Source organism: Tursiops truncatus, chromosome 7, assembly GCF_011762595.2.
Source record: "Tursiops truncatus isolate mTurTru1 chromosome 7, mTurTru1.mat.Y, whole genome shotgun sequence".
Taxonomy (NCBI): Eukaryota; Metazoa; Chordata; class Mammalia; order Artiodactyla; family Delphinidae; genus Tursiops; species Tursiops truncatus.
The window spans coordinates 108,449,346-108,470,123 of record NC_047040.1 but is presented as its reverse complement, the minus strand read 5'-3'; the positions used below and the strand labels follow the sequence as shown (position 1 = coordinate 108,470,123).

Sequence of the window (20,778 nt, the reverse complement as noted above, 5' to 3'; positions counted from 1 at the left end):
CACCCGCTCTGTCCACAGCTCTTTGGGGACGTCTGCTACACCTGCAGCCACGTGATCGAGGGCGATGGTAAGGCCCCTGTCCCTGTGCCCCCTTCCTGCCCCAGGCCCCGTTCCCCCGCACTCTCTGGGCTGTGGGTCCTGCAGCTGCGTGCCCAGCTGGCCCTCCGTGTGCACAGCTGGGCCTCTGGCTGGCCTGGGGGGCGGCCGCTAAGCCCCCATCTGCCCCTCACAGTGGTGTCGGCCCTCAACAAGGCCTGGTGTGTGCACTGCTTCTCCTGTTCTACCTGCAACAGCCGGCTCACCCTGAAGTAAGTCGTGCTGGCTCCCAGGGGTCGGGGGCCGAGGAGGGCAGAGACCTGCAGGGCGTCCCCCCCCACCCCGGAGCCCGTCAGGGGCTCACGTTGGAGTTGGCTTGCCATGGGCTCTACCCTTCGTCCGACCCTCCCTGAACGACCACTGTTATCAGGCCCTGGGGGTGCAGTGGGAGCAGGGGCAGCCCCAGCCCCGAGAAGGCAGGTCCAGGGGCCCCCCCGGGGCATGGTGGGAGGAAGAGTCACACTAGCCTCCGCACTCGGAAGGGCGCCGGCCTCTGGGGAGGGAAGGACACTCCGGCTCAGGGAGCAGGAAACACGCTCAGAGCCAAAGGAGCCAGACCTCACCTAGGAGGCTGAGAGGGGAAGGACAGCTGGAGCAGTGAGGTGAGGTGAGGTGCGGCCCGGCATCTGAGGACAAGAGGGAAGGTTCTGGAGTTTCAGCATTCCAGAGAAGTCTCTAGGCAGAAAGGGAGGCTTGGAGGCCCGTCTCCTCATCTCCCATGGCGTCCGGCCAGAAGGTGCCCCCCGGACCTGGCCGGCTGGTGGGGGGGACAGGCTGGGGTAGGGGAGGTGGTGGGCTCTGGGCCGGGGGTCCGAGGAGACCCCGGCTCTCCTGGCCGCTGCCCCTCCTCTGCAGGAACAAGTTTGTGGAGTTCGACATGAAGCCCGTGTGTAAGAGGTGCTACGAGAAGTTCCCGCTGGAGCTGAAGAAGCGGCTGAAGAAGCTGTCGGAGCTGGCAGCCCGCAGGGCGCAGCCCAAGTCCGCGGGCCTCCAGCCCGCCTGAGAGGCCCGCCCGCCGCCCGCATCGTCCTCCTGCTCCCCCCGCTTCGCCGCCCGCCCCCGCTGCCCGAACCTGCGGCTTCTCCCTGCCGTCTCTCCGCTCACCATCCCCCCCAAGGCGTCCCGTCCCTCCCCTCCCTCCTTCCACGAGGCCAGAGGCCACGGGGCAGGGGCCTGGGCGTGGCAAGCCTGTGACACATCCTCGTCCACAGCTTCGGCCCGAGGTCTTCCAGGGACAGAAGCAAGTAGGGCCAGGGTCACCTGGGCCGGCCTGTCCTGACCTATCCCATCCCCGCAGGAGGCCTCGTGGCTCGCATTCTGTGGCAGCTTGGCCAGCCTCCGCCCCCCGTGGCACAGGTGCAGCCCACGGCCAGGCGGCCGCCCGGACCCCAGGGCCATGTGGGTGGGCGCCCCCGGGGAGCCACCCTGCAGTCCCCCGACCACGCACGTGCTCAGCCAAGCAGGAGCCTCGTGCCCAGGCCAGGCCGGCGAGTCCCGCTTCTTCAGCCCACGCAGCAGCGGGAGGGCCCCCGCTCGCCCCGCCGCCAGGGCACCCGCTGACTCCCCGGTGCAGCCTGGGGCCAGGAGGTGGTGGGCTCTGGTGGGCGGCTCATTCCTGCCCTCCGGGGAGGACAGCGTGGGACCCTGGTGTTGGGACTCACACTTGCACAACGAATGAAGGCTTTTCTACACGACCCCAGCGCTTGCGTGGTTTGTGACATTGCGGCGGATATGCTGCCGCAGGGTTAGGGAGACAGACGCCAGACCAGACAGGCATCCCAGGGCCAGGCTGCTGACAGAAACCCTCAGTCCTTGAAGCCTGGCCCGGTGGGTGGAGTCGGAGGACAGGCTCCGACAGGGCTGGCGGGGGCCGTGGGCGCCCAGCCCAGGCTCCGAGGCCCCGCGTGCAGCTCCGCCCTCGGGGCAGCGAAGCCAGCAGCCACCTCCAGCAGACCCTCCTGGCGGCAGCCCGTGTCCGGTGCCCGGCGGGGGAAGGAGGAAAGGTGTGCAGAGGGGCCGGTAGAAAGCGTCTCTGCAGTCTGAGGCGGAGGAAGGGAAGGGGTGGGGGTGGAAGGAAAGGGAGGAGGGAGACACGAAGGAAGTCACACCATGAGGACGGAGCTGTCCTTTGCTGGGCCTGGACGGGCCGCAGTGCTTTTTGCTTTCTCTGGAAGGAAGCCTTTGCTGGACCTGCTGCCCACCCGAGCCCCAACCCAACCCTCGTCTCTCGCTGACACACTCCCCACTGTTCTGCGGAACTTTTATTGAACATTCCTGGGGGGGAGTCCTCCCCACCATCCGTCCGTCGGCCTGGAGGCCTGCCAGTCCCGGCCCTGCCCTTTGGCCCTCAGAGTCAGCACCCGGTGGGGGGGGCCCTGGGGTGCCACAGGGTGGTGGTGCTGGGGGTTCTGGGGAAAGGGTGACTTGAAAGGCTGCCACCAGAGGGCAGGTCCTCGGGAAGTACCGCCAGGACCCCCCGATTGCAGAGGGAGACTGAATGGGCACGAGGCCCCGCTGCTAGGGACTGGCCGGGACTGAGGTCCGGGGCTCCCGCTGCTTGTTCACGGTGCTCAGCAGCTGCTGCACGTACGAGGTCAGCAGGTCATCCATCTTGTAGCCCTGGACGGGGGGAAGGGTGGGGTCGGAGTCTGAGGGGTACAGCTAAGCGGGGCTTGGGCCAGAGCTTGCGGGGCCCAACCTCTGCCTCAGTGACACACCGGGCAGGGCGTGAAGAGAGAAACAGGGCTCCTGCGGCTGGGCCCCGAGTCCCCTTCCCTCCCTGGGACCACAGGCCCCCCTGCCAGGCCTTGTTGCCCCCCTGGGTGACACGCCCAGCCCTTCCTGAGCTGCACCTCCTTCCTCTGCTGGCCCAGCCTGGCCTGCCCACCCCAGGCATGGGGGCCACGTCCTCCCAGGGAGCAACTCGCCTGGTGGCCAGGGGGTTGGGTCAGGGTCGGGGAAACCCAGTGTCCGGAGCCTCTGGGTCCCTCGTGTCTGGGCTGGGAGAAGGCCCCCGGGCCTCGGGCTCACCAGAGAGGTCTCACACAGCAGGCGGCTGCCCCGGCCCAGGCTCCCCAGCACCATGTGGAAGTAAGTACTGCCGCTGCTCCAGCTGGCAATCTTGGTGAAGGGGTAGGTGGTGAGCAGGTCCTGGGGGCACAGTGGGCGGCGGGTAGAAGCCAATCAAAGCCCAGACGGCCCAGGGGCCCTGAGTCTGAGCTGCTGCCCGGGGTCCTCCAGAGCCCATGGGGCCATGTGTGGGAGCCCAGGAGGGCAGCCCCAGCTGCGCAGGGGCCCAAGGACCCTGGCGCAGTCCCCGGGGTCCTGCCACTACCTTGGTCTTGGGGTGGATGAGCAGAACCCCGTGCCGGTTGATGGCGATGAGGATGATGTCCGGGTAGGAGGGCTCCGAGGTTTGCTGGGGAGGGAGGGGGGTCACAGTGATCACAGCCCAGCCTGGGAGGCCAGGCGGCCCCTCCCCGAGACGCACGCACGCACACACGTGCACACTTGCTCCCCCAGACCTGGCCGCTGGCCCTGCCCGTGGCGTGATTTGGGGAGAAGCTCAGGCTGCTGGGGCCAGAGCCGGGCGGGGCCTGCGTGGCCAGGATGGCCGGGCTTGGGGCGCGGCCTACCTTCACCTCGAAGAAGGCAGACCCGAAGGTGGGCCACCGGCAGATCCACTTCAGGAAGGCCACCTTGGTCTCCTCCACTGTCATGTCCCTGTGCTTGTCACAGGCCAGGAGGATGCGCTGGGGGAAGCAAGGGCTAGTGAGGGCCTGAGTGGAGGCCACTGCCCGACCGGGCTGCCACGCAAGGCCCCGAGGTTCTGGCCCAGAGCGGCAGCTACTGCCTGAGGCCGTGGACAGCGCGGGGAAGGTGCTACAGCGGACCCAGGCCACCCCCCACGGTGGCACCTGGGCGGGGTCCCTGTGGGGACAGCAGCCGAGGGGCCCCTCCCCAGCCCCTGCCAAAGACCTTCTTCCATTCCTCTGAGGACATCAGACGTGTGAGGTTCTCAGGCACGAGTTCCCTCAGGACCTTGGGCATGCTGGCTAACTGGGACCGGTCATTGCCAAACTGGGCCTTGTAGATGAGGCCTGCCAGGTGGACGGCATCCTCCTGTGAGCACTTGTGGAACCCACGCAGGTACTTGGGCAGCTCCTGGGTGAAGGACAAACTGGACTTCAGGCTGCAGCCACGCCCGGCTTCATGCTCATGTGGTAGCCCGCCCCCATCCAGGAAACCGAGGCTGCAAAAAGCTAAGGTCATCAGGGTAAGGTGTCCAGCAGAGGGAAGGCCACTGAATGGAGGCAGGGCTCCCTGCTGTCTTGCCGTGGAGGCCGAGGCCTGCTCTACCCCTTCAGGGCAAGGGCCAGTGCTCCACGGGCTGCAGAACCCTCTGCGCACCTCCCCGCCCCGGCAGGCAGGCAGGCATGCTGCAGGTGATGGTGCGGCCGCTGTCTCCAGACGCCACTGTCCTTCTGCTCCTGGCTCCAGAACCCTCAGGGGCGCGGCGAGCCCACAGTGAGGCCCTGGGCGGGAGCTGGGTGCCCAGGGGCGAGGCGGCTGAGCTCCACTCTCAGGGCAGGTGTGGGCTGGAGCGAGGGTGGCCCCAGGAGGGGCGCCCACCTGGAGGGGCGGCCCGGGTACCTGATGGTAATGGAGTATGGTGTCTGCCTTCACATCTCTCCCTGGGGCCACGCTGAGCCACAGTTTCCGCATGAAGTACACCTGGTAGGAGAGCGTCACAGCAGCCCCTGGATAGAGGCGGCAGTGAGCACCAAGCCAGGCCCGGGGCGCTGCCCGCCACCCCCGCACCCTGCCCCTTGGCCCCTCGCATCGCCGCTGTTTGTTACTGCGGCCTCCCCAGCTGGACAGCCTCCATGCCTCTTCCTCCCTGGGCCCCAGCTCTTCCTCATCCCTCAAGATGAGTGTGGAAGCCCCCTCTTCCAGCAGCATTCGCGGATCTCCCCGTGGGGTCAGGCCCTGTTCCGCCCTCTCTGCCCCCATGCACCCTCCATCACCCCGCAGTCCCGCCATGTGTTCTAGGCCTGCCGCATGCCCGGCTCCTGCCGGAGTTGGGAGAGCTCCAGGGGCAGGGCCTGACCGCCTGGCCCCAGGCCTGGCCTACCCATGACCCAGGGAACATGAAGGGGAATGAGAATAAATGAATAAATGAATGGGCATAGCCATGCAGGAGTGGCCCGGGGAGCCGCCTGACCCTGGCCCAGGAGTCAGACAAGCCCTGCCCCGCCTCACATCCCTGCAACGCCCCTTCCCCGCCCCACCTCTCCTTCCCGGCCTCCCGGCCCCTCCCCTTCCCGGCCCCTCCCCTCCTTCCCGGCCCCACCCCTCCTTCCCGGCCCCACCCCTACTTCCCTGCCCCTCCCTTCCTTCCCCGCCCCACTCCTCCTTCCCGGCCCCTCCCCTCCTTCCCGGCCCCACCCCTCCTTCCCGGCCCCTCCCCTCCTTCCCGGCCCCACCCCTCCTTCCCGGCCCCACCCCTCCCCTCCTTCCCCGCCCCTCCCCTCCTTCCCGGCCCCGCCCCTCCCCTCCTTCCCCGCCCCTCCCTTCTTTCCCCGTCCCACTCCTCCTTCCCGTCCCCACCCCTCCTTGCCGGCCCCTCCCCTCCTTCCCCGCCCTTCCCCTCCTTGCCTGCCCCACACCTCCTTCCCCGCCCCTCCCCTCTTTGCCGGCCCCGCCGCTCCCCTCCTTCCCCGCCCCACCCCTACCTCCCGGCCCCTCCCCTCCTTCCTGGCCCCAGCCTGCCCCACAGAGCCCTCCCCTCACCTTCCTTCTGGGGCTTGTTCTTCTTCACCCAGTCGGCCACCTGCCTCAAGGAGTCAAAGAAGAAGTCTCCCTCCTTCTGGCTGATGACCTGGGCCGGGTGGAGAGGAGGGCACAGGGAGGCATGCAGGTGTGCGGCATCCAGGGACCCATCTCTGGCCTGGGAGGCTAGGTGCCGCACTGGGGCTCCGACCCCTCCTGCCTACGTCCCTTCACCCTGTGTGCCGCGGGGGGCCTGGCCCAGCGCACGTGGGAGACCTCCGCCCGCCCGCCCGCCCTCCCTCCAGGCCCCTGGCCTGCTGGGCCGCGCACCTTGTCCGCGATCTTGATGAAGAGGCTGCAGCCCTCCCAGGAGGCGAGCTGTAGCCGGGCGGCGATGCTGTCGCACACCTCCCGCACCCGGGTGTTGGTGCCCACCTGCACCATCTGGGCAGAGAGGGGGCAGGGGAACGTCTCAGGACGCGGCTCGGGCCGGGGTGACCCTCAACAGCCTGCTGACTGGGGCTGGGGTCGCGCCTGCCCTGTCCTGAGAAGGGCAAGACTCCCCCTCTGGAAACCTGGCCGGATGTATGCGCTGTTGGGTCACAGGGCGCGCTGTCTTGGGGTCCCAAGAGTCCCAGCCTTTTGAACTTGCTCTGAGAGCCTGCAGCCAGACTGCGGGAACTTCGTCAAGGCCACAGTCCGCTTGGGGAGGGCTGTGAGGGCGCCCTCGCTCCACTGCTGCCCCTTGGCCGAGGGTCTCCCGCCTCCCACCTGTCCCCTCCGCCGTCCCCAGAGGCCGACTGGGGTCTGTCCGCAGGCACCCCATGGCGGCCCTTGCTCACCATGTCCCGGGGCTGGGTCGGAAGCCTGAGGGGCCCCCAGCCCTGTGGCCTCTTCTCCCTTGTGCCCAGCCTGGAATGCCCCCCACACCTTTGGGACGTCCAGACTCCCGACTGCACTCCAGCCTCCCCGGGGCCCATCCCTCCCCTGTGTGGCCCGGAGCACCTGAGGGCGCCCAGCACTCAGTTCATGCTCATGGGGACTGGGGTGGGGCGAAGCGGTAGTTTCGGGGGAGACGGGGCAGGGCTAGGAGAGCGCTGAAGGGGAGACCATCCACTCTATATTGGAAACAGCCGTGTCGGGCGGTGTCTCCCGGCTCTCCTCGGGTGACCCCCGTGGGGAGGGACCTTGCTCCAGCTGCGGGTCCCCGGGGGGCGCAGGGCCTCACCTCGCTCGTGTTGTTGGGCAAGCAGATCTTGTGGCACATGCGGGAGACGTTCTGCTCCATGGCCTCCACCTCCACCTGGTGCGGGGGCTGCTTCCGGGGCCCCGTCCTGGAGCAGACAGTGCACGTGCTGCACATGCCACCCGACACCCTCACCTGGGCCCAGCCTCTAAGCTAAGCTCTGTGCCAGGTACAAAACAGAAGCCAACCCCGAGACCACCGCCGTTCTGGGGGGCTGCCCTGCCTGCGGTGCTGGGCACATGGCCTAGAGGAGGCAGCAGTGGCCAGCCTGGCCTCACTCCCAGGTGCCCCGAGGTTCTGAGGACACACATGGGGAAGGGACCCAGGCTGGCCAGGGGTCCTGGGCCCGGCACCAGTAGGCAGGGTGAGTCATGTTCTCATTCCCACACAGCTGGGCAGGGGGTTGGGGATGGGGACACCCACCTTCCCCACTGCAACCCAGGCTGCCACTCACTGTCACGTCTGCTCACCAGGTCACCCCACCCTCTTGCATAGACACAGGAGACCAAGCCAGGGCTGGAGGGCAGGCAGAGCCAGGGAAGAACTGCAGGATGGGCTGGCAGGGATGGGTCTGAGCTCAACTACTGTGGGCTGGGCTAGGGGGACACACAGGTGGCTGGGGACATCAAGGTCCTCCTCTGGCCTCAGGGTAGTTCCTTCTCTGCCCTGGACAGGCAGCCACAGGGGCAGGAGGAGCTCATGGCCAGAAACCTCCACTGACCAGCCTGGCCACCCTGCAACCCTCTGGGGCCTCACTCTCCATCTTCCTCCCCGGCTGCTGGGACCTGGTCCCGCCTCCACAAACTGACACCAGCTTCTAGAAAGGAAGCCGAGTCTGGCTCTACTGGCGGGTGTCCGCACTGGACCATGAGCTCCTGGAGGACCTGCGGGGCCCCCCGGCATCCCCAAGCCGACATTCCCGGGGGCCTCGGAGCTGTCAGGCTCACCTCAGGACCCTCTGGATGCGGCGGCTGCAGTCGGGGGCCAGCACCTTCCTTCTCCGCGTGTCTATGAATTTCTGGGCGTGGGGCAGCAGCGCCTTGCCAGGCGGGAAGAGGCCGGTGCAGAGCCACAGCAGCTGCCAGCCCCGCTCCTCGCTGTGCCTGCAGATGGAAGTGCCGGTCAGCCCGGGAGGGCCCCCTCCCGGAAGCCGGGGCCAGCCAGGCACCTCGGGGAGATGGGGCTTTGTAGGATTTATGCTATGAGCTGAGGCCTGCCTGAGGCCCTGGGCAAGGCAGCCGCTGCCCTGCTGCCAATGCCACCGGCTTCCCTGCCCACGAGAAGGGGAGGGGATGCTATCGTGCCCATTTTGTGGAGTAGGGCGCTGAGGTTTAGAGAGGCTAGGGCCTGCCCAGGAGACAAAGGAGAGAGGGGGAGAGGCAGGGCCCAGGGCAGGTCTGCCTCCCCCACCCCCACCCCCGGCTCTGGCCAGCCCAGGAAGTCAGGGACACACCGGGTCCCAACCTTCCCACCGTTACTGCGAGGGTCACCCTTATGAGGGGCCGCCTCCCCCTCTGAACAGTGGACACAGCCTCGGGGGCTGGGGCGAGGCCTGAGGGGGCCCTGGGCATGGCAACCCGCGCGTGCGGTGCCCTCTGCCCCTCCCTGGTCCCCGCAGACCTGTTGGTGTTGTGCGTCAGCTGCTTCAGGATCTGGCAGTAAACCTCGTCCTGCAGGGCCGCCTCCTGCAGGGCCGCCGAGAAGATCTGGTCGGTGAGCTCCAGGGAGGTCCAGGCCTTCCGAGAGGGGTAGTCGCCCATGTACCTGAGGACGGGTGCAGCCGTCAAGGAGAATGCGCCGGCGGGGCTGCCTGTCACCGCTGACCCCCGAGCCTAGGCCCGCGCGGACCCCGGGGCAGCGCTGTGCCCTGGGAGATCCGGCCCCCTGGCGGGCGGGCTGCGGGGCTGGGGCAGGCTGGCCGGGAAAGGATATCAATGAAGATCCGACAGGCGACATCCCGCAGCTCGGCGTCGGCGTGGACGCGCCGGAGCAGAGGCTGCCGCAGCGGCTCGGCTGAGTGGGCCCACAGGCGGCCCCGGGGCCGGGCCAGGGGCAGCACGGCTCTGCTGACCGTCTCCTTCTCCGGGACCCTGTCAGGGATCGAGGCGGGGGTGAGGGCCCTCCTCACGCCTCCTCTGCCCGTGCCCCTCTCTGTCCCCTCCCCACCATGAGCCCCACGCACAAAGCGGCAAGAGAGCCCCGGGCTCCGGTGCAGGTCTCCACGGGGATGCCCTCTGTGCCCACAGCTCTCAGCTCAGAAACGGGGTGGTGGGGGGAGGGTCAGAGGGTCCCCTCCCTGCCCAGAGAGGCCAGGCGGGCAGCGCACCTGCTTTCATGGCCTCCAGCCCCCGGGGAGCGGAGAGCGAGGCTGCTTGGGGTGGGTTCTGGGGGTGGGCAGGGCAGTCACCTAAAAAACTCATAGGAGAATTCCTCCAAGGTGTGCAGCTTCTCCTCAGGCTGCTCCTCGGGGGCCGGCTCTGCGGGCCGCCCCTCCTGGGCTGCCAGCTTCCGCTTCTCTGGTGGCATGGCCAGCAAGCTCTGTGAGGGCACGGGTCTGTGGGTGTCCAGGAGCCCCTGCCCACTAGCTCCTCCTAGCCTAGTTGCCTCAGAGACTCGGGAGGGGCCGGACCACGGGGCTGGATAGGCCTGGGTCTACCCTTCTTGTGTCACCTGCTGTGTGACCCAGGATCAGTGACTCAGTGTCTCTGAGCCTGTTTCCCTTCCCTTAAGCGGGCTCTCAGGCCCACTGCTTCCGGCCTCAGCACAAGTGCCAGTCCCTCAGGGATGGCTTCCCAGACAGGGCAGACCCCCACCCTAGGATCTGCTCCCATAACAACAGGTACTCCTCCTTGGTGGCACTCCGTTCGCTTGCCATCAAGTCGTCATTCGTCCCAGTGCTCCTTGAGGGCGGGGACACTACTGTGTTCAATCCTGTACTGCAGGCGAGGGGCACGCAGTTGGCGCTCAATACATGCACGCTGGAAGGCCTGTCTGTCCTGTCCCCCTGGGGGGCTGGTCTTGGGCGCCAGGGTGGGGTGGCCCCCCGGGTCAGGGTTTAAATGTGGCTGAGACGAGGACGGATGCATCCCCAGGACAGTCCCTGGTGGGAGGGGTGGAAGGAATGCCCACTGATTGAGCACCTACTAAATGCCGAGCGCTGCACCAGGCACTCACTGCACAAGCACTTCCTGCCTCTCCGTCACCCCAGAAGGACGATGGGGCCGGCAGAGCTGACGTGATTGCCCGGGATCCGTGAGGTGGGTCCCGGGCCCCTGAGCTAGGGCCCCAGGCCGGGCATCTCGGCCACTTCCCCAGGTGCCCACGGGTACCCAGCTGAGGGCAGGGGAGCATGAGTTACCAGCAGCTCTGCCGAGGGCTTGGTGACCGTTGGGATGGTGTAGACGCAGGCCGCGGGCACCAGCCCCGTCTTCTTGGTCCTGTCATTCTGGGCCAGGGTCCAGTTCTCAGAGGTCAGCAGCCCCTGCTTCTCTGTCAGGATCAGCAAGTCCCCCTTCTTGAAGGGCAGGAGGGCGGCATCCTCTACAAATCCAGGTCACACGGACACACACACGGGGCAGAGAAGATGCCGTTTCCCAAGGGCTCAGCGGAGGCCACAGGCTGGGCTGGCACCCTGTGGGCCATCTCCTTTGACCGGTGGGGAAACGCAGATGCAGAGCAGTGGGCCCAAGGCCACCCTGACAGTGAGCTGGTGGTGGGATTCCCAGAGCTCTGGCCCTCAGGGGGCCTGGACAGGCACAGAGCCTGGGGTGGCAGGAGCTGGGGAGACCTGCTCAGACGCCTGACAAGGAGATGGCTTGCAAGCCGGGAGGCAGGTGGACCAAGGGAACAGAATACCAGCTGGCGGTCACCAAGCCTGCCCGGGAGCTGGGTGACCTCTCTGAGCCTGTTTCCTCAACTGTAAAATGAAGAAAGTCATCCCTCCCTCCTGGGGCTGTTGTGAGGATGGACTGGGCCCCAGGGGCAAAGCTTCCGCTGACGTTTCTTACTGCACTTAAGACCCTGTGCACAGCCCTCCCCTGCTACCTCCCTCCTGAAGCCTGATTTCCAGCCGTGCTCAGGGAAGCCGTGGCCGAGGACTCGACTGCCCGGGCTCACCCCGCCCCCAACCCCCCTCCTGAGCTGTGTGGCCCTGGACAAGTTGTGTCCCTTCTCTGAGCCTCCAGTCCTTGCCTGTAAAATGGGACAACAGGGCAGCTGTGGGGATGGTATGCAAGGCACGGGCGGGTGGCCCAGCCGTTCTCTGCAGGTGAGGGCGCTGGCCCTCCCCACGCTTCCAGCACGAGGACAGCCTTCAGCGCACTTCACTTCGGAGGGTTTGAGACCCCTCCTGGAGTCTCCTCATCTTGCACGTGGGAAGGCCTTGCCTACCGCTGCCCCCCGAGGGCTTGCTGGCCTCTCTCCCTCTCTCTGCTCGAGTCCTTGTGCCCCGCCTGCCACGTCACCACCGGGACCTGGCACGAGCAAGCCACCCACCTTCACCGGGTCCCCTCCCCACCTGGCTGGGTACCTGTGGCCTTCCTGTCCTGCAGGGCCATGGCGAACACGGACCTCTCCTTCAAGCCCTCCAGAAACATGGCCACCAGCTCGGCGATGGCCACGCTGCTGGGGGACCTGAACTTGAACTCTTCTTCGTGCAGCGTCAAGAGCACCAGCCTCTGCCCACCCTGGGCCTCCCTGAGGGGGAAAGGGGGCAATGTGACCAGAGGTCTACTCCACCCTCCCCCTGGGTCAGCCCCTCGACAGCCTGGGCGGGGTGACCCGCCTGAGTTACAGATGAAGAAACCGAGCATCGAGTCCAGAGCCATGGCAGGGCCAGGGGCTGAGAGCAGGTCTGCCCCGGTCCCAGGCCCCGCTGTGTGTGTGGGCAGGTGGGCCAGAGCTTAGGCTCCCATGGGCTCCAAACGCAGTGGTGGTATTGAGCCCCAGTCTGTGGGGTCAGCTCCGGGCAGGCAAGGTGGTGGCCAGCGTGGAGGGCCACCGCAAAGAACGGTGGCGCTGAGATGGAGCGCCAGCCTGGGTGAGCTTGGGCGAGCTACCCAGCCTCTATGTGCTTCCGCTTATTTATCTGCAGACTGGGGGTGCTGGGGGGACTTACTGGCATGGCAGAGAGCACCCAGCACGGTCAGCCTCAGTAAGTGGTGGCCAGCCTGCGCCCTGCACACACTGGTATTGACCACAGTGGCCACACCGGGCTGTGCTTTAACCAAACAGGGGCTCTGGCAGGGCACAAGCAGGCCTTCCCGAAGGGCATGGAGGCCTTCTCAGAAGGTGAGAGCCGTGGAGAGCGCAGGGACAGGGCATCCGAGGTCCCACCAGGCGTGCAAGGCCGCCCTCCTGCTGCTGTGTGCCCTGCACACGCAGCCCTGTCCCTCGCTCCCTCTCCCAGACGGCTGGTACCTCCGAGTGAGTGCTTCCCCCGCCCCGTGAGAAGGGAAGGAGCCTGTAAGTGAACGTACAGCCTGGAGGCTGCAAGCTTATGTGCCCCTTTCCAGGGGGGGCTGCGTTCTAAAGGAAGCCTGAGAAGGCAATGCGTGATGTGCACAGTGCTGGCCCTGGGACAGTGGAAGGTGGGTCCCGATCCAGCGGCCATCACACCACGCGTGTGACGTGGTATGAGCCAGCCGGGCTCCCAGGGACGATGTCCCTCCTCCTCTCCCTGTCTCTCCTGGAGCCCCCAAGGGCTGAGGTTGTGGGGAGAGAGAGATCTGGGGCCTCTTCCCTCAGGGCACCCACCTGTTGGTGATCAGGCTTATGACCTCCAGGAAAGAGAGTTCTAGGAGCACCTTCTCCTTCTGGTCCAGGAAGTACAGCCCCTTCCAGTTAACAGCCAAGATCAGCTGAGTCTTGGGCAGTCGGGGGCCTGGCGGAAGGAGACAGAAGTGTGAAGCCTGGGCTGGCCCGAGGTGTGGGCCCAGCGGCACCCTCGTACCCGGTCAGACACCGTTACCTGAGAGCGTGGTGACTTCAAATAGCCGGGAGAAGAGCAGCGGCCACTTCAGGCAGGCGGTGTTCACCACCTGCTCTTGCACGGCCAGCGGCGTCGTCTGCTTCTGGGTGTATGGTGCCTGCTCGGAGGACACGGTGACGTGTCACCTCCATCGCTCATCATCCCCCACCTAACTGCTCACCCAGCGCCCAGGGTGCTCATTTGCTGGATCATTCTGGGAAGCCTCTGCCTAAAGGCAGGCCAGTGCCGGCGAGGGCTGGGTGGGAGGCTCTGGTGGGCGGTCTTGAGAAGGAAGGGAGGCTTTCCCCTCCTCAGCATCAGAGCTCCAGAGGCTGTAGGGCCAGGCTCCTGCCTCAGCCTGGAAGCCTGTGAGGGTCACGTGCAGGTGTCTGCGGGCCCCTGTCTGCAGGCCCCCGTCTCTCGCCAACACTGGCCTCAAGGGGCTGCATGTTGCCCCGTGCCCAAGGCCAGCCACGGTGTGTGTGTCTGTGTGTTGCCGGTGCCCCTCTGCCTCTCTTCCGCGGAGCTCTTCGTCTGCACATTCGGGAGGCGTCTTTCAGGGTCCTCGGCTTTCCCCCACCTTCACCCTTTCCTCTCCCCATCTCACTGCTCTGTGCTCATCGCTGCCTGTAACATCCAACTGAGCTTTCTTGTTAATTTGCTGAATAAAATGTCATTTCTCTGGTTCCTACTTTAAAAGGTGGTTGGGTAACATTCAGGTACTGGATTGGGGGATGTCAGCTGATACATCCCACCTGAGACCTGGCAGTATGCGACGGGTGTCAGGGATTTTAGAGCAGTCACACGCTCTGAAATCCCTTTTCTAGAAATCGATCCTGATGAAATAACTGGCAAACATAGAAAAGGTGTATCTACAAAGAGGTTCACCTTGCTGTTTTAACAGTGAAACATGGGGCATGACCTTACCATTCATCAGTAGGAATCAGTAAAGTGAATTATAACTCATGAATACAGTACTATGCAGCCCTTCAAAACAGAGATCGGTATTTAGTGACACAGAAGTAGGGCCGCAAACTATTAAGTGAAGTAAAGAAGCATGTTTTAAAGTTATCTAATGATAATCCTATTTTTATTTTTTAAAAAGGTATGTTTTGGGCTTCCCTAGTGGTGCAGTGGTTAAGAATCTGCCTGTCAATGCAGGGGACACGGCTTTGAGCCCTGGTCCGGGAAGATCCCACATGCCTCGGAGCAACTATGCCCGTGTGCAGCAACTACTGAGCCTGCGCTCTAGAGCCCGTGAGCCACAACTACTGAGCCTGTGTACCACAACTACTGAAGTCAACGTGCCTAGAGCCCGTGCTCCGCAACGAGAAGCCACCGCAATGAGAAGTCTGCGCACTGCAAGGAAGAGTAGCCCCCGCTCGCCGTAACTAGAGAAAGCCCATGTGCAGCAACGAAGACCCAACACAGCCCCCCCCCCAAAAAAGGTGTGTTTCTCTCACTCCAATCATATGCATGTCTCCATTGTGTACATGTGAATAAGGCAGTCTAGAAGGACACACGTCACAAGCTTAAGAGGGATGAGCTCTTTGATGTGACATTATTGGTGATTTCCCTGTTGTTTTTGTATTTGTCTGTATTTTCTGGTTTATTTGGTAATGCCCAGGTTTTAAGTGTTTAATGGAAAAAAATCAGTGAAACTATATCCACTTTGGAAAAAGTGTGGTGTGAATTTCCTAATTCTTTACTCTCACCCCAACTGCCCCTTCCCAAATTACGAAGCCACTTCTCACTCATGTTCATCTGGGGTTGTGTGCATCTCTCGTTCCCCTCCGTCTCGTACTAGCCCTAAAACGTCCATGGTCTCTCCCCTGTAAACACATCCACTCAGGCTGGGAAACAACAGGAACAACCAACAGGGTTTGCTTCCCCAAATTCCCGTTCAAGGATTGTCCCCAAGGGATGCTAGCCTCTGCCTTGTGGAACAGAGCATATGCGGTCAAGCTTGTGCGGGGAACATTGGGTAAGACAATCAGGCTTCTGTCCTGCAGGACTTCTTAGAGCCTTTCCTAAGGGCTGTGCACTGTGACACCCGAAGAGCAGGAAAGACCAAGCTGCATCCCCTGCCGCAGGCGTACAGGACCCTTGTCTACGGACCCACTTTGAGCACCTCCTTCTGTGTTGCCAGAATGGAAAGCGTGTTGCTTGGTCATCCTCCCTGCCCTTCTCCGCACTCGGATGGCCCCTGCTGCCACTCCCCCGGGGCTTATCCCCCTGCCACTGGGCTCTCAACCCCTGACAGACAAGCGCCATGTTGCCTTCGTATTTCCCACTGCTTGTCGTGTTCTTTCTTGGCCCCCAGTGCAAGTTAATGCAGGGGAGGCATTAACCAAAGGCTTGTATCCTCAGTAACCCCCCGTGCACAGCTCTCCTGCAGCAGCTGCACCAGCCAGCCAGGTCCTCAGAGATGCCTTTGCACCCTCAGGCCACGCTGCAGAGCAAAGCACCCTATGAGGAAGGAGGCTCTGACAGAGGGCCGGGTTTGGGACAGCCCTGTGGGGAGGGGAAGAGAGACAGGGGGACTGAATCAGGCAGCCTGTCTTTGTCCCTTCTTGGGGTGGAAGTTTAGGAGAAGCAGAAACCTCCGCTGGTGCAGGTGATCCCGAGAACATGAGTGGGTGTTGGGAGGTGCAGGTAGAGGCTAGGGGACGAGGCTGTGAGCCTCCGGGAGCCGCCTGCACTTGGTGCGGGCTGACCAAGCAGGGGTAGAAGAGGGGCAGCCCTCCCTGCTGTCCAGAGCCAGCCCCGGGCACACAGGGCCCAGCAAGGGGACACCGTAAGGCTTGGGGCCAGGATGGGGCCTCACAGGGCGGGACTGGTGCCGAGGCAAGGGCGCGTTCGCGGTCAGCAGCTGGGGATGCCCTCCCGCGCCAGAAGGCCAGGGCCCAGCCCGACCCTGCAGTGGAGACCAGTGCAGGGCTGAGCTGCCCTGACCTATGGCAGGATGCCACCGTGGAAGGAGGAGGGAAGACGGAACGGGCCTGTCAGAGGGAGTGGACCTGAGCGAGACTCTTTAAACCTGAAGAGACAGGGCTCTGCTGAGCGGCAAGTTAGTCTCCCAACCCCCCATGAGTGGGGACTCGTCACGGGGTCTCCACCCGCTCTACACACCCCAGGGCCCCCAGGGCCCCCATAAAGAGCTGCACAGCCCGAGTGCACAGGCTCTGGGGAGCTGACCTCGGCGAGGGCGGCGGTGACCAGGCTGGCCCACTTCTCTGGGGGCTTGGTCCTGTAGAGCTTGGGGGGGACACAGCTGGGCAGCAGCTCCTGGACGGCCTGGCTCCTCACCGAGGCGCCGAGCTGCACGGCGCAGCACTGGGCCAGCAGTTGCACCAGCTCTTTCTCCTGCACAGCCCGGGGGACACACAGCGGGGGGAGGGGGGGCGTTGAGAGCCCACCCTCCCCCAGGACGCTCTCGCCCCGGCGCAGCAGAGGTGACCAGCCACCTCCGCTAGGCAGGACCTGCCCCTCCCCCAACACAGCAGAACCTCCGCGGGCCCCGACTGGGCCCCGACGCGGGCTGGGCTCCGGCTGGCAGGCAGGGACCTCCCGGCAGCCTTGGCCTGAGCCCTGCGGGGCCTCTGCCTGAGGACAAGGGGGGATCCCCTGTGCCCCTCTCTCAGCCCTCCGGAGCCAGAGAATGTGTGGGAGGGAGCTCTGAGGCCTGGGTGGAGCCCCAAACACTGCTGTCTGAGTGGGGTGAGTGTGGGCGAGGCCTTCACCCTGTCTCCCCCAGTCCTCACTGAGCAAAGGTGACCAGTGGCCACCCCTGTACGGCCTCTGCAGGGCTCATGTGGGTGGAAGCCTGTGTAAGACCCCAGCATGCACAGCACAGAGCAGGGATCCTGCTCCAAGCAGCCCAGGGCTTCCCGGGAGACCAGAACCTTGCCCGGCCACCCAGCTGCCTGCCCTCCGGGCCCCCTTTTCCCCTCACCCCTGACTCTCCCTGCCCACTGCCCCATTCCAGGCAGGCCTCCAGGGCTGCCATGGCTGCCTCCGACCCTCCAGGGCAACATCCTCTGATTCAGGCCCGGGAGTTCTGCACCCACCGAACAGGTGCAGTGCTGCCCTAGGGCTTCCGGTGCACAAGCTCCCTTCCCTCGAGTCTCACAAACATACAGAAAGCTCAGGTGACTCTGCACTTTCCAGGTGAGGGCCAGAGGCTCAGAGAGGTGACCTGAAGTTCCAAGGTCACACTGCCAGGAAGAGGCACAGGTGGGACCTGAACTCAAGTGCTGGGGCTCCAAGGCCATGTTCTTGACCCCCAGGCCCTGCTGCCCCATAAGCAGCTGCCGTGGTGAGGCCAGGTGGGCTCGGGGCTGATGGGAGGGCTTCCCCACCTGCTGCAGGTGCCCCAAACCCCAGCGGCTTGAGCAAACCTATGGCTGAGGGAAGAGATGGAGGCGGCCGGGCAGGGACAGCTGCGCCCAGAGGGGCCCAGGGACCTGCACTGGCGGACGCACCCCCGAGCCCGCTCCTCTCCCCTGGCCGCCTGCCCTCCAGCTCCCCACGGCCATCCCTGGTGGCCGCAGCCCAGCTGCCCTTGCTCTGTCTCCGCCACCCCTGCGCTGGAACAGGGCGCTTCCTCAGGCTGTCTGATGGGTGGGTCTTCAGGGCCCTGACGGCCGCGGTCCCCTCACCTTCTCGAAGCTGTACTCGCCGGACCGGACTCCGTGGAGGACTTGGTGGTAAATGAGGCGGGTGCTGACCGGGTCCTCCCGGGAGTCATGCCACGGGGTGAAGAACTCCTTCCGGAAGTAGAGGCGCCAGGGCGTCTGGCGCTCGCTCTCGCCCCTCTCCCGAGCCAGCTGCTCACACTGGGCCACGGCGTCCATCACGTGGTCGCGCCCGCTGCCCAGGGACCAGAACTGAGGCCAGAATCGGGGCGGCAGGGGTGAGTGACTGCTGCATGTCAGGCTGCCCCACCTGCCCTTGGCACACGGAGGACAAGAGCCCGCTGGACGCCCGAGGGACTCCTCCCCACGTGGCGTGGACTGTCAATCACCCCCCCAACACTGTCCCCCTGCCCGCCCCGCCCACAGGCGGCACATGCCCACGTGATGGGGTCGGAACACTGATTGGTTGGTTGGCGTGAGCACGTCTCGGTCTGAGGCTGTGGGCATGGGCATCAGGGCATCTGGGGGGGCGACGATGTGGGGTTCAGGTGGGGCAGTGCTGGTGTGACCTCCGCACTGCTACATGGGAGTCTGAGCTCCCAGCGTGGGGGGCTTGGAGCAGGATGTGGGGGGGGACCTACCAGTGTGCCTGTGACACCGTCTGGGGCCGAGGTACAGCCACTGGGCTGAGCGCATGAGTGTTGGGGCAGGAGGGCACGTTGCCTGGTTAGGAGGCATGTCTGTGAGCGGGAGTTTGTGTTCGTATCTGTTTGGCAGCCGGCAAGGCGAGCGGTGGCTAGGCTGATAGGCGGGTGGTGGATGGGACCCCCCTGGCCAGTACCTTGTCGTACACGGCAACCTGCAGGGAAAAGCCCACGTGGTCGCTGAGGCCCTGCTTGTGGGCGATGTGCAGGCAGACTTCCCGAGACGTCGAGGCTGAGTCCACCGAGACGGTCAGGCTCTCTCCAGTCGCCAAGGTCACATGGATCGGGACGCGCTTCTTGGACTTGACAGCCTGGGGACAGACGAAGACTCAGGTCCTCTACCCGGGAGGCTCCTGGACTCAGCTGCCGGCGCTGGTGCTCCCGGAACCCTGGGATGGGAGGCCGGTCCACCATCCCCTCTTCTCAACACGCTGCCCCTGCTGGCTCATCCCTGTGGGTTCCAGGGGGAGGAGCCTTCTGAAGCCCCACCCGGTTCGGCAGGGAGTTAACAAAAGTCCTGGCCAACCGGCATCTGCTACTGAACTGACAGACTGGGCCAGGGCCGCGCCCAGGGACCACAGGCACAGAAGGCGGTGGACGGGCCCGGAGTGCACACTTCCTGCCGGCAGCCCCATGAGCTGGAAGAGCCATGACGGCTGGCACCACCCCACATGGACCGTCTCTCGCCCCTACCTGCAGCTCCAGCCAGGAGGGCGGCTCCGTGCGCACCCCGTTGGCACAGGTGCGTCTCAGGCGCTCAGCACAGAAGGGCCCGTAGCCGACTGGCCCTTGACCAATGAAGTTCAGCAGATACTGGTGGGCGAGAAAGGGAAGGGGACGAAGACACTTAGAATAGAGGACACTTTCTATTTACTGTCCAGATTCTAGAAACTGTGATACTAATTGTAACTATGGATGTTGGATGTGTTAACTAACCTTACTTGGCAATCATTCTGCAATACACACCTATCTAAAATCACTACACTGTACACCCTACACTTGAACAATGTTATATGTCAATTATATTTCAGTAAAACTGGAAAAAATTTTTAAATGAAAATAAAAATGATAATAGTGTTGGCAAAGGTGCATTGACATGGGGCGTTCACACTGTGAGAAGAAATATCAATTGCACGGCATTTCTGAGGAGTCATTTGTCAATATGTTTTAAATAGTACATAGTTTAAAAATGTACATACTCTTCGACTTAATAATTCAAACCTATGATAAAGGGAGATATATAGGTTTTTTGCTTTTCATTTTTTAAATTTATTTAGTCTTTTGGCTGCATTGGGTCTTCGTTGCTGTACGTGGGCTTTCTCTAGTTGTGGCGAGCAGGGGCCACACTTCGTTGCGATGTGCGGGCTTCTCATTGCGGTGGCTTCTCTTGTTGCAGAGCACGGGATCTAGGCACGCGGGCTTCAGTAGTTGCAGCACGTGGGCTCAGTAGTCATGGCACGCAGGCCCTAGTGCATGCGGGCTGCAGGAGCTGTGGCATGCAGGCTCAGTAGTTGTGCCGCATGGGCTCTAGGGCGCATGGGCTTCAGTAGTTGTGGTGCGTGGGCTCAGTAGTTGTGGTTTGCTGTCTCTAGAGCACAGGCTCAGTAGTTGTGGCGCAGGGGCTTAGCTGCTCCGCGGCATGTGGGATCTTCCCGGACCAGGGCTCGAACCCATGTCCCCAGCACTGGCAGGCAGATTCTTAACCACTGTGCCACCAGGGAAGTCCCTATAGTTTTTAATCATAGTGGTGTTTATGGTGATGGGCAATTGGAAGATGGATCTTAAGTGTCCATCAATGAGTGAAATACGTGCTGGGACAGCACGAACAGATGGCATTAGCACTGCCATTTGGGAACAGTTTATGACACGAGAAGACACATAAGATAAGTGAAAGCTGCAGGAGAGCCGATGTTCAAAATATGTTTGATAAGATGCTGAAACAAGGCATTGAAAACGTTTTTGTCTCTCAGAGAGATTCTTTGAGGAGATGCAGCCTGCAAGGGTTTACTGGTGTCAAGGGTGGCCCAGGGCCTAGGGCAGATGGCCAGGGTGACCACACTTCCTGCTGTCCCTGAAGGGACAAGAGGTAGTGATATTGTTTTCTATGTGATTCCAAGTATGACCCTATCACACCACAAAAGGCCAGGAATTGTAATGGAAGTTACCTCTGGGTGTGGGGATGACTTATTTTCTTTCTAGATTTTCTTCATATCCTACATATTACATTTTTTTTTTTTTTTTTTTTTTTGCGGTACGCGGGCCTCTCACTGTTGTGGCCTCTGCCATTGCGGAGCACAGGCTCTGGACGCGCAGGCTCAGCGGCCATGGCTCACGGGCCCAGCCGCTCCGCGGCAT

At 63.7% G+C, this 20,778-nt stretch overlaps 2 protein-coding genes across 14 annotated transcripts in view; one reads left to right on the top strand and one right to left on the bottom strand.

Moving 5' to 3' along the window:
* LIMS2 (LIM zinc finger domain containing 2) overlaps window positions 1-1,790 on the top strand; it is a 41,217-nt gene extending 39,427 nt beyond the window's left edge. For 11 of the 12 annotated variants that reach the window (XM_073807839.1, XM_073807842.1, XM_073807841.1 and 8 more), the window contains 3 exons: window positions 19-67; window positions 233-308; window positions 952-1,790. In XM_073807839.1, coding sequence (XP_073663940.1) covers window positions 19-67; window positions 233-308; window positions 952-1,099 — 273 coding nt within the window. In that variant the 3' untranslated portion in view covers window positions 1,100-1,790. Of the gene's footprint in view, window positions 1-18; window positions 68-232; window positions 309-578 lie in introns of all 12 variants that reach the window. The other variant, XM_073807838.1, reaches the window with a different exon arrangement.
* Window positions 1,791-2,339: 549 nt separating this feature from the next.
* Window positions 2,340-20,778, bottom strand: part of MYO7B (myosin VIIB) — a 73,997-nt gene continuing 55,558 nt past the window's right edge. For both annotated transcript variants that reach the window (XM_073807831.1, XM_033860307.2), the window contains 21 exons: window positions 19,117-19,236; window positions 18,561-18,734; window positions 17,744-17,971; window positions 16,281-16,448; window positions 13,083-13,200; window positions 12,869-12,995; window positions 11,643-11,809; window positions 10,473-10,654; window positions 9,522-9,652; window positions 9,047-9,204; window positions 8,735-8,888; window positions 8,062-8,217; window positions 7,097-7,202; window positions 6,199-6,312; window positions 5,890-5,977; window positions 4,750-4,856; window positions 4,075-4,260; window positions 3,732-3,848; window positions 3,431-3,514; window positions 3,127-3,246; window positions 2,340-2,715 (listed from right to left, as the gene is read on the bottom strand). In XM_073807831.1, coding sequence (XP_073663932.1) covers window positions 2,614-2,715; window positions 3,127-3,246; window positions 3,431-3,514; window positions 3,732-3,848; window positions 4,075-4,260; window positions 4,750-4,856; window positions 5,890-5,977; window positions 6,199-6,312; window positions 7,097-7,202; window positions 8,062-8,217; window positions 8,735-8,888; window positions 9,047-9,204; window positions 9,522-9,652; window positions 10,473-10,654; window positions 11,643-11,809; window positions 12,869-12,995; window positions 13,083-13,200; window positions 16,281-16,448; window positions 17,744-17,971; window positions 18,561-18,734; window positions 19,117-19,236 — 2,907 coding nt within the window. In that variant the 3' untranslated portion in view covers window positions 2,340-2,613. The remainder of the gene's footprint in view (window positions 2,716-3,126; window positions 3,247-3,430; window positions 3,515-3,731; window positions 3,849-4,074; window positions 4,261-4,749; window positions 4,857-5,889; window positions 5,978-6,198; window positions 6,313-7,096; window positions 7,203-8,061; window positions 8,218-8,734; window positions 8,889-9,046; window positions 9,205-9,521; window positions 9,653-10,472; window positions 10,655-11,642; window positions 11,810-12,868; window positions 12,996-13,082; window positions 13,201-16,280; window positions 16,449-17,743; window positions 17,972-18,560; window positions 18,735-19,116; window positions 19,237-20,778) is intronic.